The following is a 15,575-nucleotide window of genomic DNA, read 5'->3' on the forward strand; positions in this document are numbered from 1 at the left end:
ATTTTTGAGTCTGAACATTTGACCAACTTGCTGAGCAACGCCCTCTTAATTGATACAGTTATTATGCATGCAGTATTTGGAAAGACCTTCAGATGATCTGTTACACTGTACATTCCAAAATAAAATCAAAAGGTCTTGCAAAATAGTGAGTTTTAAAATCGTATATTTAATAAAATAATTGCTTTTAACGTGAATGATATAATGACCCGAGCCGAATAATGTACAAGAATGACTTTGTACAATGTCTTATTCTACAAGAGACTCTATTCTGTCATCAACCACTGTTACCTTTCTTGGACTTCAAGAAAAAAGATCACCACCACAGTGCACCCATTGCGATATCGCATATTGCCCATATTCGGTTCAATTCATCAGTTACTTTCTTTCATACTATTGAGTATTTAACTTCAGATACAGCAAAAGCAAGCACCTTTATTCAATGAGCACATAACGTAAGTTGTATCAAATCTTGCTCTTGGTAGGCATGTTATATCATACCAACCATGGAAAAAGATGAAAAGGAAAAAAAAGAAAACATTTACAAAATGAATGCCATGTACACATTATTCAACGAACATACGCAGTCATATCAAATTCAGTTTTTACAACTTTGTAGCAACCAATTCAGTTCTCTCTATTGGCTTGCCGTAGTGCAAACTGTATTGTTGCCAAGGCAGAATTCAAACAGGGTCTTAACACTTATCAGACTTGTGGTATCCTGTCCATTTTGCCTTAAACATTGTCCACAGACATAGTGCTTCTGTTAGCTTCGAAAGACAGTCCATCTGTCCCATAATGCCAATGCATAAAATTCAAGTTTAGAGTTGTTCAGACGACATGATAATGTAAATGCTCCTGTTTATCTGAACAGAGTTAAATATTGAAGTCGAATGTTAATATCTGCTGAAAATACACGAATATTGTTTTTATGTTGGCCGATGCCAAGTAATTCTCTGAGCTGAGAAATTAAGTGTCAAGTCTATGCCAGAAAGTTTCTGGACTATTTTAAGAACATGCAATGGCACTTTTTTTTCTATTACCGAATACCTCTTATACTTTTAACCAATTCATCAAAGCTGGGATTGGAATTGTTCATACATATTATGATTTGGATGAATTTGTATGGGATGTTCTGTCTTGCTAGAAATGTATACTGGCTCCTCTTGTTTGAAATGGAACAGTGGACTGGACCGTTGAATTCAATATGTGTGTTGGAATCTTGCTGTTCTCGTTCGGCCCGTGTTATTACTTTCTTTTGGGTGGGAGCAACACAAATACAATCTCTTCTTTGCCTATTGCACAGTACTGGGTGATGCAGAAAATCGTTGACACGACCGTATTTCGCTCGTCCAGTTGTCGGGACGTATCACGTCTTTTTTTGGTCGTTCTCAAGAGCAACCACAGCGATCCACTACCATTGCTGGTATTTTTCCATAGATGATTTGTTCTCTTCCGTTAAAATATAACATATTAATAGGGGACATCTTAGTCGGGGTGCAACAGGGTCCAGCCGAACCTCTAGGATTGGCCTGCTGTACGAGATGGGTATGAGGGAATTTTTGCAGGAACATGTACTCGCATTGTCCTGAACAATAATTGGCTTTGTATCTTTTGGGTGCTATTATCCAGTCCCAACCGAAAGCCTCAAAGTCCACTGTGAGGGGATAACGACAACAGCGAGATTCAGTCGAGTGTTCGTCACAGTCAAGACCAAGGTTTCTTCTGGACCGTTTTGATGTTTCCGTTACCTTTACTTCGAGGAACGGTTGCTGTTGATATAAAAGGAATTGTTAAAGTAAACTCTTAACCTCAAACACTAGCACCCTATTTCCAACATCTCGGAACCGTAAAAGTACAGTTACATTTCTGTTTTTTCCTGTAATGTAGAAGCACCTTAGTTTTCCTCTTACGCAACGCAGCTACTAAAGCTCTTAAGGAAAGACCGAAGGATGCAGGAACAATGGACAGATAGAAACCTAACGCAGGAGATTCCATCAAAAGCGTCAGTAATCAGGCAGTATGCGTGCAAATGTCTGACCCTCCCCGAAACAGTTACACAAAATACTTGGTTCCTTAATATATACATAAATATCTACCGTATAGTTAACTGTATGGCCAGGGTTGGACGCAAAGTACACCGAAATCTGATATTTGATACCGTGCTATTTGATATCCAAATTTTCTTCTCTAATTAGATAAATACAATTTTGGTTTCAATTCATTTTGGTGTTATCTCTGCTTAATCTTAATTTTGCAATTAGAATCGCTCATTTCTAAATCGTTGGAACAGAATGATCTTTTTCTTTGCTTCTAAGGAATCAGCATAGTGAGTTATTATTACTATTTTGTTCAAATATTCTACAGAAATGCATACATACTAAGTAAGAAGGATGTTAAAGGTCCTGGACGTTTGGAAAAATGCAATCGTCATTTTCGAAAACCGTTATTAAACATTGAAGCATATTTGAATTAAATATGCTGGATTTAATCTTGAAAATAAAAGTGCGCATTATTCGAATTCGAATACTTACATTATTTAAATACTGAGTGGATATTAATAACTTTTGGCTATAATTATGATATTTTCTGTTCCTGCACTTACTAGAAAAACTTGTTTGATTTTGAAAATGCTCAAGAAACTGAAGTCTTCAGTTCTTAAGAAGGCTCAAAATGCTAATCCTGCTTCTCACTTCACAGATGCTGTCTGTCCTGCTGAAACTTTTCAAACATCTCAAGTAAAGAAGAAATTTCTCGAGAAACTCAGCAGGACTGGCAGCATCTGTGGAGAAAGAAACATGGTTAACTTTACGACTTCTCCGAGAACAAAAGATGTCAATTTCTACAGCATTATCTGCTTTTATTTCAGATTTCCAACATCCGCAGTATTTTGCTTTGATTTGTTTAACTATGAAATGGTCATACGTATTTCCCGTAAATTTGCTGCAAGGAATCACTCCACTATAAACTTTATAGTTATTTCTAAACTATTGAGAGAGTTCAAGAAACGTTTTCTATCATCCACATTGCATTACCGTTAGGATATCGATAAGGTTCATGGAAAACTGTCACAAAACTAATTTCAAAACTATTTCAAAACGTGGTGAATACTATGCCGGGGAAAAATCAATATAATAAATCACGTCAGAAAAAAAACATTGTCATAAATAAGAACGAAATTATGCTGTAACGTTCTCCTAAAATGCATCTTCTGTCCCCCAACTCCCACTAAGCGCTTCGCAGATCCGATCGTTTGGGTGAAGGCCATTTCTGCTCGAGACTTACTCTTGGAATAGCAACCCTAGTTCTTCGTGTTTTCATTATCTCACTCTGTAGAGATCTTTATTTATTAATGGAACGATCCTTTTGACCATCTGTTAAAATGAAATGTTGCCCCCTGGTTTGGAACAGTTTCCTGTTCAGATAATTTTGCTCAACGCCCCCACATTTTAGGAATATCGCAGCTTGTGATGTCATCAGAAATGCTTTTCTGTGAAAGATCTGTACATGTTTCTACCCATCTGGAGCAGCACATGATATAGTCTAGTGGCAAAATGTGAACTATTCAGCAGTTTATTCTAAGTGTGAACTTTTAATACTAATACGCGCATTTTGCGTGATAGGGAGTTGGATTGTATGAACTTTTGTTTTAATACCTATTATTTCCAAATAGTTGTTTCCCTGTGAAATTAACTTTCAGATATGTGATGACGGTTTACTATGTATTTCAGTCCTTTTCTTACTTCTGTCTTTTGCTAGCAGATTACTCTATCCTCGGATATTCTTGGGGCATTCTAGTGAAGTAGTTTGAACTCAATCGAAAATTGTGTTTGCTAATAGTAAGATTTGGGAAATTAAATTATGCACCTAAAGTTGTTTACGTCCTTCTAATGCACTGTACTGTATTCGTTGTAATTAATCAAACTAAACAATATTGTAATTTGGAACTACACGGCATAAAGGTATATTGTTGTTCCTTTCAACCACAAATGATTCGACTTCAGATTTCATTGCACATTAACTTTCCTCAGATACAAAATACTTTCTTACAAGTTCATCACATAAAGTTGTAAAGATCGACTTCCACTTCTTTCGTCGTTTTGGATCATTCAGATCAGAAAAATATTACACTGCACGCATTTCCATGTGTATCAGTTTTGAAACGTTGCAATAAATCAATATGCCAAATATGACACTTTGATAAATGACTGCTGAGATTATTCTATAATGATTGCCTTTGTCTGATTTTACATAATTAGACACAACAACAAATGCAAAATTTAAACCATAAAAACCTGGAAAACAAGTGAACTGGAATTACATTCGTAAATGTATAATGGTTGTGCAACTTTGTGGACCAAAATAAAATCCCTTTATTTTTCCACTAGGAATGTGTTCTGAAACTTTAGTATCTTGGCCACTTTGAGACAGCCTAATTTGAAAAACCTTCACAATATTTTACCCCGTAGACAAAATGTAGTTATTGTTTCTTATAAAATAGGTATTGTTTTCGTAATACGTTTCATTATATCGACTAGTAGTTAAGCTAGGTTTGTTTCGTGTGGCTTTTATTTATTAATATTGGAAGGGTCACTGCCATACCATCCGTATTGTTGAAATGGAGTGCTACTCACCAATCCTTCCTCCCCGACTCCTGGGGAGGTGACAGCCAGATCGATACCGTTGATGTCAGACGCATTGATTTGGATGCCCCAGTTCGATTCAGGTTGCTTGAGCCAGTTTTGTAGTACACGTTTGAAGTCTATACTTTGCCAATGGCCAGTGCCGGAGTTAATGTCGAATTTTAAAGAGCGAATGGGTGTGTGGTTAGTCCATTCTTGTCCGACTGGCTTTAGTCGCAGAATCTGCATGAAGACTGTCGTCGTTTGCTTCACTGGTCGCAGGTATATCCAGAGATGGGCTTTGACTACTTTATTGAACTGCATTTTGGGGCTGATCTTGAAGGAACAACATTTCGGTTTGTCATCGACTTGGACACTAGGTTCAGCTTGAACAAAGAGGTTTAAAAATGTGTACGTGAATGATGTAACTTCAATCTATTCAAGAATTATACATCAAATACAAAATCGAATTAAGTATCATTTCGACCTCATGAAGCAAATTGCACGCACACTAACAATCAAGGAAGATCTTGGGGTTCATTTTGGTAGTCATTATTGAAACAAGGGAGTAAAGGTTAAATGTGAAAGCAGACTTAACAATAAATCCAAATTAGGGGAATGCATCTGATGGAAACAAGCATTTCACACATTTTGATTTCTGTAAAGAGAAATGAATGAATGAATGGATTAAAAGAAACGTCTGTTTATGGTGTAAGATTTAATTTCTATTTACATTTAAGCTGTTTGAATGACTGATCGAATTATATTTTCACTTGCAATATGCCAGAAATCAATTGATACTGAACGCAATACAGAGTTATAATCATACAACATAGAAACAGGCCCTTCGGCCCACCATGGCTATGCAGACCAACAAACACCAAACTACAGTAATCCCATTTACCTACTCTTGGTGTAGTTTGGTGATTATTGGTCGACATAGAGGTATACAATAAAATATACACACCGATTATATATCGTAATGTGTTCAACATGTGTATTTGGCAAAAAGATAGTAAAATCAACCCATAATTGAGAAGGTTTGTTGATCCGTTTGGTCATCCTTTCTTTAATAAAAATCATTTAAGGGTGCACGACTGTAAATTGGTCTCAATCTTATTTTTTTTGAGTGTATATTAATCTCCCATTTTTTGCAGATGTAGCACTTAGTATCCAACACCGGCTGACAGAGCACTTAGGCAGCTGCAGTTACCCGTCACATGCTTTGCAGTTAAAATGACCCTAATGACACGGTGAGGTCATGACACCATTTGCTAGTAGCTATTAAGTTATTCCTCTACAATGAACACTAATATGCCTTTGGGACAATAGGATCTTTCTTCCCAGCCATCCTTGCAAGAAGAAAATCAGTTAACTATATTGAAAAAAATATAAACCATTGTTATGGGAACAGTGATGGAAACCACAGAGTTTTAAGTTAGAACATAAACTGCTCAAATGCGTAATTAAAACTCTTTCTGAAGAACTCACGTAATCCTCATTAGTTACATTCATTTGTTTCACTGCAGTAGTTTGAGGAACCGTTTGCAAGGCCCTCACTCGCCTAAGGTTCAGAGGGTCGCCTACAGCGAATAATAACTTCTCCTGAGCGAAAGTATAATTTGATAGCGCAAATGAAGTTTTGCATTGTTAGCTCTTCAAAAATTGCGCTTTTATAGTCCTCGGTTATAAACACGGTTTCCTAAGTTTCAGGTGTACAGGAACTATAAACTGTTGCTAGTTAAGATCTCCTTGCTTAACTCCAACAGAGCGTGTTTGTGAGTTCTTCTGAATAGCTATAACGTGGACAAATAAAGATTCTTTTTTCCCCTTAAAGTTTACACTTCTCGTTAAGTGAGTTACGACCTTAGTATGTTGGTGCGTATTGTAAAGGAAAGGGAAGCCTTTTGAAACAGAATAGATGAAAAGATCACAATGAGGTCGCGATTTCCATGGCCAATAAAATCTTTGTCGTGCCGTTTGCTTTAAGTGCAACACACATAATAACCTACAACCAGCAATATTAGTCTATCAATTGAGAGCAAATGGTGTAAACATTATGGCATCGTACAAGTTAAAATGTTGTATTAGTTGTTATTTGGGGAGAAAAGTTAGTTTACTGTTGATATGTTACTTATACCGGCCTACTTACGCTCCGTGGCCATGGTGATGAGAGTTTCAGTTGTAGCATGATAATCGTCCTCTTCTAATAAGGCGTCATTATTATCATCCCCTTGGATATCATATTGATCAAGTAGTTGTTGGAGAGGAGGAGCTTTCGGTAAAAGTTGGTTCACTGTATCCCGACTAATGTTGGGCGCTTCTTTGAGACGCAGTTTGCTCAGAATTTGCGATTTAATAGATTCCAGTCTCAGTGCCTTATTCTCTTTCCTCCACCTACAAGCCGAGCACTCGGACACGTTATAGTCACTGTCTGGCCCTTTCTCTAGCGATTCCGTTTTAATATCTGTCAAATTCGCGTGAGCACCATCTCTACCACCTACTCGACCAAGTGCACCAAAGAGAGCCAGGTAAATTAGCACTTGTGATGTTTGCATGTTCCCAGGTCTTGAAGTGAATCCTCTTCTGATTCCAGTTAAAAGTTTGCTAGAGCCTGTTGGGCTGGGATATGGCCAAGCACACTGGTAAATCTCATATATTCCAACACGGCTTTTTATACCACAACTTTGGCTTCACCATTGTGTCGTAAAAATCAACGATTGGCTGCTGTGCCAACAAAGAATCTAGCTGTCAGAACTGAGACCCTTCTCTGTCACTCACAGCCAAAGCAGCGTCATTATTTTCAACTTCGCTCGTGTGTTTATATCGCCTGTTTATTCCAATGAATGTTAACCGAAACAATTCACACAAAGCATCGTACGGTGATCCTCTTTACTCACACTCCGGAAAATGTTTCGTTTCAGAACGCCAAATCTCACGATCCCCGACTGCTAGGCGTAATATTCAGTCTTTGTTTCCAATTTTCTACAGTTTTCACGGAACATCTTTTCCCCAGTTGAGACGGATTCTCCCTCATACACTCTCTCACTCTCTCTCTCTTTCACCTCGTAATTATGGAATGGTCCAGTCTTCCGAAAGTTAGACCGCATTCATTCAGTAACAACTCCTGCATACTTTCGATACACAGCTGGGTGTCGTCCAGGCATTCCATCCATTTTTACCGTCACCTTTTTTCTTTGGTTTGTTTAAATTGAGTTAAAACACATAGTCGTATAAATAACATAACCCTGAGCCATTTCTAAGCGCAAGCTTTGTAAATCGTGGCTGAGCGCGGCCGTTTGGCGCGCTTTAACGCAGTCGCAATGGAGAACCGCATGAAATCTCTAGATAGTGCCTTTTTAAAACAAAAAAGTAGCTATTAGTTGCACCTCACACTTACAGCCCGTTAAATAATTAGTTGTAATTGTCGCATTTACTTACAAAAAGAATCACTAGACAACACAGAAATACGATGAAGGCTGCAAATAGACACTATGGCGAAACAACGAACAAACCCTACAGAAACTCAAGCTCCTGTGAGAAACTTACGTTTGAGCAAATCTTGCGAAATATCATGAAACCTTAATACTTGTTTCCTTTCTTATCAAAAATATAGGGGAATGACACCTCGTGTTCATGGATACTAATCCGATATACATGCATCAGAATGGAAATTATAACGAGTAGAAGCTAATTATCGACAGTATTCAGTAGTACGGACCTCCCCACATAAGAAAACCGTGCAAGAATGGAGTCAACTATTAGGTGCTATCAGTACTCAAGCTACTAGCCTTGGATTGCGAATGAATCGCTAGAAGTTATTGACCGTCACAATGTACTGCATATACTAGTAATAAACTTACATCCCATCTAAATCATGATTACCGCACTAAACGCTTCAATTATAGGATCTCCAATTACGCGAGCTGTAAAACAACTGTAAAATTGATATCTTTCTCTATCATTCCTACTATCAGCTTCGAAGATCATTGCAAATTAAAAATACATTCATTTCGAAACTGATAAATACCAATACAATTTTTAAAGTACTGTACAGGGACTACGTGAAGTTTCATTGTTTTGTTACGGTGCACGTAACTACGATTAATCTGTATAATAAACTAATTAATTTAATCAGATTTGATGGCACTGCAGCCTTACGTTTATTAAAGACATCCGAAAAGTTTGTATATGTTCTGGGTGCAGACATACATTACTTTGTCACGTCGAATTAAAACAAGGTAACATGATTCTAAGGAATTACCGGACAATTATTGATGGCTATTTCTGCACAGGGTTCCCTTTTCCGCTGAAAAACAAAGCACGTGCTCCAATGTAAGAATGGGGGGAAAGATTACGTCTGTGTTTGCTCTGTATATTCCAGTGCACGTAGCCACGCATATTGTCGAAAATGTAATTTAGAATGTCACCCAACATGAAAACTTAGGTGCTTCTATAATTTTTTTAAGTTCCATGTTTAAGACAAAACATAATAGCGGTATTCACTAAATTCAAACAATAAGTGGACTCTGATTTGGAAACTTATATCTTGTAATTAGATATTTAATTGAAGATAAAGAGAAAATCCCAAATGTTTAGAGGCATTTTCCATAGGTATTCATCGAGTTTTTTGTTTGCTTTAAAGAATATTCGGTGTAATGCAACAAATGTTTAAACATCTGGCGGAATGCGGGTCTAATATTGATATCTCCACCTCCGTCCCCCCCCCCCCCCCCATCTCCATCTTTTATGATTATTTTGTACATCATACGGTTTGAAAAACAACTTTTATTTCACAAATCGAAATGTATGCCTCTTGGGGAATTACAGCGTTGAGTCTGAGATTGGATCGTGGATAACATGGCCATCTGCTGGCAATTGGTCGAACTACATCATTTATAAGAAAAATATAATGTTGCAGATGCCAGAAATGTGGACTAAAAACAAAAAAAATGTTCGGGGACTTTCCTTTGGTGTGGCAGCATCTCTGAACAGAGAAACAGAATGAAATTCGGAAGTTGATCTGAAACTTCTATTCAGTTCCTTTTTCAACAAGTACTGTCAGACCACTGGAGTGTTTCCAGTATCTTCTGTTTCTTTTTTTAAAACACCGAATCCCCTTTTAAGAGTTTTTGATTTTTGCAGACGTTTTTGAGTGAGATCTGTCAGGGCAGACCAAGACAAACGAACATGAAGATCCCGCGTCAATTGCCTGTAGAATCTGTTTCAAACTTCGGAGTTGCATTAAACTCTAATAGAGAGAAAAGAAGCACATCGAATGTATTGGGGATGCCATCAGCCCTGCACCACTGGGAGGATCCATCATCATTATGCTGTTAATTCTACTTTTAACCTCCCCTTCCCGCCCCCCCCCCCTTCGCGGTACAATAAACAGGCAAGATCCCAGAATAAATCATTATTAACATCAAGTGTAATTACTTACCTGGTGTCAAAGATGTAGCATTTATTTCCCTTATTCTACAGAAAGCATTTATACCAAGACATTACAGTTAAATGACACACACGATGTATCGAATTAACTTCTCCAGTCACCTGTAAAATATCTATGCCGCTCTCATTGAATCACCCCCCCCCCCCCCCCCTTTGTATAATGAAAGTTAATCAAAAACTCGTTTCCCAATCAATTATAGAATGTGTTTTTTCGGGGCATGCACTTTTATTGTAATTTATCATTTAATATTAAAGGATAGTATGGTTTATTAAAAAGTTTAGTTTATTATGCGTTGCCTGCTGCACCATATATCTTTCTAGCTTTGATGCGAATGAGCCAGGCCATCATTAATTTCCTTTACATATCTCATTTACGACTCACCGACAGGACAGTAATAATATATTCTTCAAAGGAGTTTGACAATCGTAAACATACAATTTAACAACCACTAGCAGAACATAGGCAGCGATCAGGATAACTGCTTAAATGTATATTTCAGGGCCTTTGATACTGCTAATACTGTTAAAATTGAGCTAGCAACTTAAGAAATTATAATAGTGCATAATATTGACATTAGCATCATGTTTATATACAACTGTTTCTTAATTAATTCATCTTTAGTGTCGAATTGCATATACTATCACCTACATGATCACAGTCAGTTTTCAAAAGAGAGTAGATAATCAGTTCACCGTGTTAAAGCGTTGCTATAGTTATATGTACCTGACATATTTATATAATATTAATAATTATAAAACAATTTCACTGTAGCTTGTTTTTAACTGCGAACTTAAAACGAATATCTGAATTAGGAGCAGAAGCGGGCCATTCGGCCTTTCCAACTCTTTCCACCATCTCCTAAAGAGCATGGCTGTTCTGTATATGCTCTAAATTCCACACTCGCATCTATCCCCACAACCTTTGGTTCCCTTGCCTAACGAGAATCTACATAACTCTGCCTTAGAAAATTCCGTGGCCATACTTCAATCACCTTCTGAGGCAGAATTCCAAAGCCACATAACTCAGAGCAAAGAAGCCTCATTTCTATTATTATATTCCTATGAATTGGATATTTGAATGTATTATACTATCACATTCATTTTAATTGGATATATAAAGCCATTTGAAAATATTCTACCTTCTTCTACTTATAAAAATCTCCAGTTCTACAAATACTATTTTATTACCCCATCATCTTATCAGGGTATTTACAACTGCATTACTGTAAATAAACACAAATCAGCCATTAGAGTAGCCACCAATCCTCATGGATAGTAAGGATAATGAAAAAGTAAACTGCATATACATTATTTAACCTCTATCAGCTTTTAAATTTGTTATTTTATCCATAAAAATAACAATTCCCAATATTTATTCAGAAAACTATAATGGAATTCCAACAATATTCTTTCTACTGCATACAAAAGTAAAGATACAAAGATAATTAATAAATGGTTTAAATGCAGAAATTCCTCTGACTATTCTTCTTGAAAAATAACATATATAAAGACACACATAAATGCCTCCAAGTCTGGAAAAAATATAGAGCTCTGCAGAGTGTTATATAAAAAGTAGTTTAGCAAAGTACATTCAGAAGAAAATTCATTTATTCACAAATGCAGGCCTGTAGCTGATGTCACTTTCTGCTCAAAATATTGGTACTGACTTTTCTCCCCCAATCAATGATGATTAGTTGAATTAACTTTCTCTGGAGACAGTGGTATAGACTTTCAAAGACCCTTCCACTTGCAGAAATGAGGCCCTTCAGTAGGTTTCAAATCTCAAGTTTTGATAAGAGGACTTCAAACTAGTGGCAGAGGCATTGATTTTTTTTGTGAAGATGCAATATAATTAATGAAGTCAGTCTTTTTAGGAGCATGATTTTAAACAAATATGTATTACAGAGCAGATGACTGAAGACTTCTTGGAGTGTGAATGGATGATTGTTTACATCTACTGAAGAAAAATACATTATAACATTAGCCTAACAGAACTAGAATGAACAAGGCATTGTTTTAAACATTTAGTTAAAAGCTCCTGAAATCAGTTTGAAGGAGACTTGACTAAAGTCCGATTAGAAAAAGAAGCTTGGTCAAAGCAGTTGAGGGAATAAAGGAGTATCAGTCTGTGAAAACATCCAGACCAGGTGTGGTTAGTTAGATATTTAATGCTGATAAAGTCAAAGATCTCAGTGTTGTGAAATTCAAATAAATTAATTCACATCTCACTGGACAGAGACTGAGGGAAAAGCATTTAGTCAAAGATTAGGCAGGGAAGGAAGATTTCTATTTTTGAGTAACTGAAAAGAGATGGCAATGGGAAATAGATGAGTCTTTATTTTACCACATATTTTGAAATCTTTCAAACTGTGTTACATTTAGATAGTAGATTTTTAAAATTCCTATTTTGTAATTAACATCTGTTTTATTATTAAAACCAAATGTGCTTGCTTATGATTCAGTGAAAGACCACCACATTAAATAAAGCAATGATGATCTATCAAGCCAGACTTCAATCTGGCATCTACTCATCAGGAATAACTTGAGATGAGACTATAACAAGTGAGGGCCCATTTGCGATCTGAGGTAACTGAACTTAAGAGAGATTGGTGTCTCATTTAAAGAAACAGGTACAATGGTGTTACTGAACATAACATGGCTGTGTTGTGAAGTTTATTGCAAAGATTTTAAAAATGGCTTTGAACATTGTTATAAATTTTGTGGGAGTAGAAGATACAACCAAGAATTATTTGAAATTTTTGACAAAGACTAAACCAAAACAGTTTGCAAATTATTCAAAGGTAGAATTAAAACCAGAGACTCATATGGAGGAGATGCTTAAAGTGATTCTTCAACATCTAAAATGAGAAGAAGGGAAACCTGAAATTGAGATGTCACAGCTAGAGCTACTATAATTTAATTAGAAATGAAAAAAGTTGAGTTAGAAGTGAAAGAGAAAGGGAAATGAGAAAATAACTTGCATGAGGTGATGATGAAAAAAAATGGAGTCAACAACAAAAACAGAAATTGCTTGAAAAACTCAGCAGGTCTGGCAACATCTGTGGAGAGAAACCAGAGTTAACATTTCAGGTCAAGTAACCCTTCCTCAGGGATGCTGCCAAACCTGCTGGGCTTTTCAAACACTATCTGTTTTTTTGTTTCTGATTTACAGCATCTGCAGTTCTTTCAGTTTTTATTGAGAAAAATGGAATAATGGAAAAGTCCATGGAGTTCAGAAAACCTGAATGGAAAAGAGGAGAAAGAAAAAAAAACCAGAGACGAATGGAAAGGCATGAAATTAAAAAAAATAAGCTTGAACTCCAAAGAGATAAAAGTTAGAAAATGGGATTCAGCAAAAAAAAACTTAGAGAAAATTAGGAAAGAAGAGATAGTAACCCATTGTATGACTCTGATTTCAATAAGTGTTTTGATTTAAGAAAGAATCAATGCTTCACACCTAGATTTAGGAGGATAGAGTTGAAAGAAAGTCATCTCCTTTGAGAAGGTAGCTGGAGAGACAAAGTGGTCCAAAATAATTAGACCTTAAAGTTACAAAATCTCTTGATAAATACAGCTATGATTCTGTATACAAGGTTGACAGAAAACAATCCAGTTTATGAAATTGTTAAAAAAGGCAATACTCAGTGCTTATTAGTTTGTCCCTGAAGATTATCAATTAAAATTTATAACCATAAGAAAGAAACCTAATTAGACATTTATAGAATTTGCATGGGGAAAGAAATGTTGTGGGATCTATGGGTTTTTATCACTAAAGCAAAAGAAACATTTTAGACCTTAAGGGAAATTATGATTAAGGAAGAATTCAGATATAGCATTCCTGCAAACCTAAACATTTAATTAGTTGAGCATAAAGTATCCAACATTAGAGAATTAGCAGTTCATATACCTATGCTAGATCATACAGTTTTATGTGGGGTGATGGTTATCAGGAATTCACAAGGAAACTGGAAGAATAGAAAATCTGTGGATGGAAGATGGAAGAAATGTTAGCTTTTGAGGAAATAAACAGAAGGAAGCCAAAGTACTAAAACGTGAGATAAAGAAGCTTCCGTTATAATGAATATTGGCAAAGAGAATTAGACCATTGGAGGTTCTGAATATTTTATCTCAAAATGGAAATTTCTTTTATGCTTCAAATCAATAAAAGTATTGAGAGACACTGGAGTAAATTCAATTCTGGATGCTGGTTAATAATACTATTCGTCTTCCAGATGTGTTAATGAAAGAGAAAATATTAATTGGTATATAAATGGAGGTTACAATACAATCCCATTTTATATAGTTGGCTTAAAGAATGGCATAGTAAATGGAGACTTTGCAGTCAGAATAATGAAATAAATTCTAATAGATGGCATTGATTTTAGGAAATTACCTACCTGGTTCAAATACTTTAGCCTCAGCAAGGGTAAAGGAAACTGAGATGTTACAGGAGAAGCATCCTGGATTGTTTCCTGACTGTGTTGTGACTAGATTCAAGAAATTTCAAATTAGATAGAAGAGTTTGTAAGAAAGGGAGATGGAAATCCAGTTACTGAGTACAATTTTTAATCTTTACTACAATTTTAATTTAAAAGGATGAAAGTAAAGAGAATGAAGTGGAAATGTTTAGCCCATTTCCTTTAATAGAAATGCGATGAAGGGATTCTGAATTGAAAAAGTTATTTGAAACAGACCACTCAGAAATTGAGTCAGAACCATGATATCAATTTTGTAATTTGAAGGACAAATTATTAATGAGTAAATGGAGATCACCTCAGATACCAGATGGTGTCATAGTTCCATATGAGCATCGTAGCAAGATGTTATGAGTGACTCATGAAATTCCAATAGAAAGTCACTTGGGTATAAAAAAAAACGCATGTTAAAATGTTTTTATTGGATGGGAGTACATAAAGATGTAGTCACATTTGTTACACATACCATACATGTCAGGTAGTGGGGAAACCTCAATCACCCATTAAATTTGTGTCTTTAATAGCAATTCTAGCAGGAAGAACCATTTAGTGGAGGCCACAGCCTAGTTGTATTGTTACTAGACTACTAATCCAGAAACTCTATTAGAAGCTAATGTTCTGGGGACCTGGGTTTGAATCCTGCTAGGCAGATAGTCGAATTTGAATTCATTAAAAGAAATCTGGAATTGAGAATCTACTGATGACCATTAATTCATTATCAATTGTCAGAAAACCCCATCTGGGTCACTCATGTCCTTCAGGGAAGGAAATCTGCCATTCTGGTCTAGCCTACATGTGACTCCAGGCCTACAGCAAAATGGTTGACTCTCAACTGCCCTCTGAATTGGCCTCGCAAGCCACTTAGTTGTACCACTTGCTACAAAGTCTCAAAGAAATGAAACCTATGGATCACCTCGCATCGATTGGGAAATAAGGCAGGGTAGGTGACTGAGGTATCAGTGGGGGAAGCACTTTGGGGCCAGCGACCAGAACTCTATTAGATTTAAAATAGATGGAAAAGGATAGACCA

The 15,575-nt window shown here is 36.3% G+C and overlaps 1 protein-coding gene across 1 annotated transcript; it reads right to left on the reverse strand.

Annotated features, from left to right (window-relative positions):
• Positions 1–412: 412 nt before the first annotated feature.
• Positions 413–7,854, reverse strand: mstnb (myostatin b). Its single transcript, XM_043692855.2, has 3 exons — positions 6,772–7,854; positions 4,632–5,005; positions 413–1,769 (listed from the first exon to the last, which is right to left on the reverse strand). The coding sequence occupies exons 1-3, from the start codon at positions 7,175–7,177 to the stop codon at positions 1,389–1,391; spliced, it is 1,161 nt and encodes a 386-aa protein (XP_043548790.1). The 5' UTR covers positions 7,178–7,854; the 3' UTR covers positions 413–1,388.
• Between the last annotated feature and the right edge of the window lie 7,721 nt (positions 7,855–15,575).

Source organism: Chiloscyllium plagiosum, unplaced genomic scaffold (assembly GCF_037043375.1).
Source record: "Chiloscyllium plagiosum isolate Xiang-an unplaced genomic scaffold, Cpla_swu_hap1 HiC_scaffold_7, whole genome shotgun sequence".
Lineage (NCBI taxonomy): Eukaryota > Metazoa > Chordata > Chondrichthyes > Orectolobiformes > Hemiscylliidae > Chiloscyllium > Chiloscyllium plagiosum.

Bases quoted from the DNA above. Each gene is read 5' to 3' on its own strand.
- mstnb (XM_043692855.2), bottom strand. From the start codon at position 7,177: ATGCAAACATCACAAGTGCTAATTTACCTGGCTCTCTTTGGTGCACTT. The intron at 5,006-6,771 runs GTAAGTAGGCCG...TCTTTGTTCAAG, and splicing joins CATCACCATGGCCACGGAGC to CTGAACCTAGTGTCCAAGTC. The intron at 1,770-4,631 runs GTGAGTAGCACT...TTATATCAACAG, and splicing joins GAGTCGGGGAGGAAGGATTG to CAACCGTTCCTCGAAGTAAA.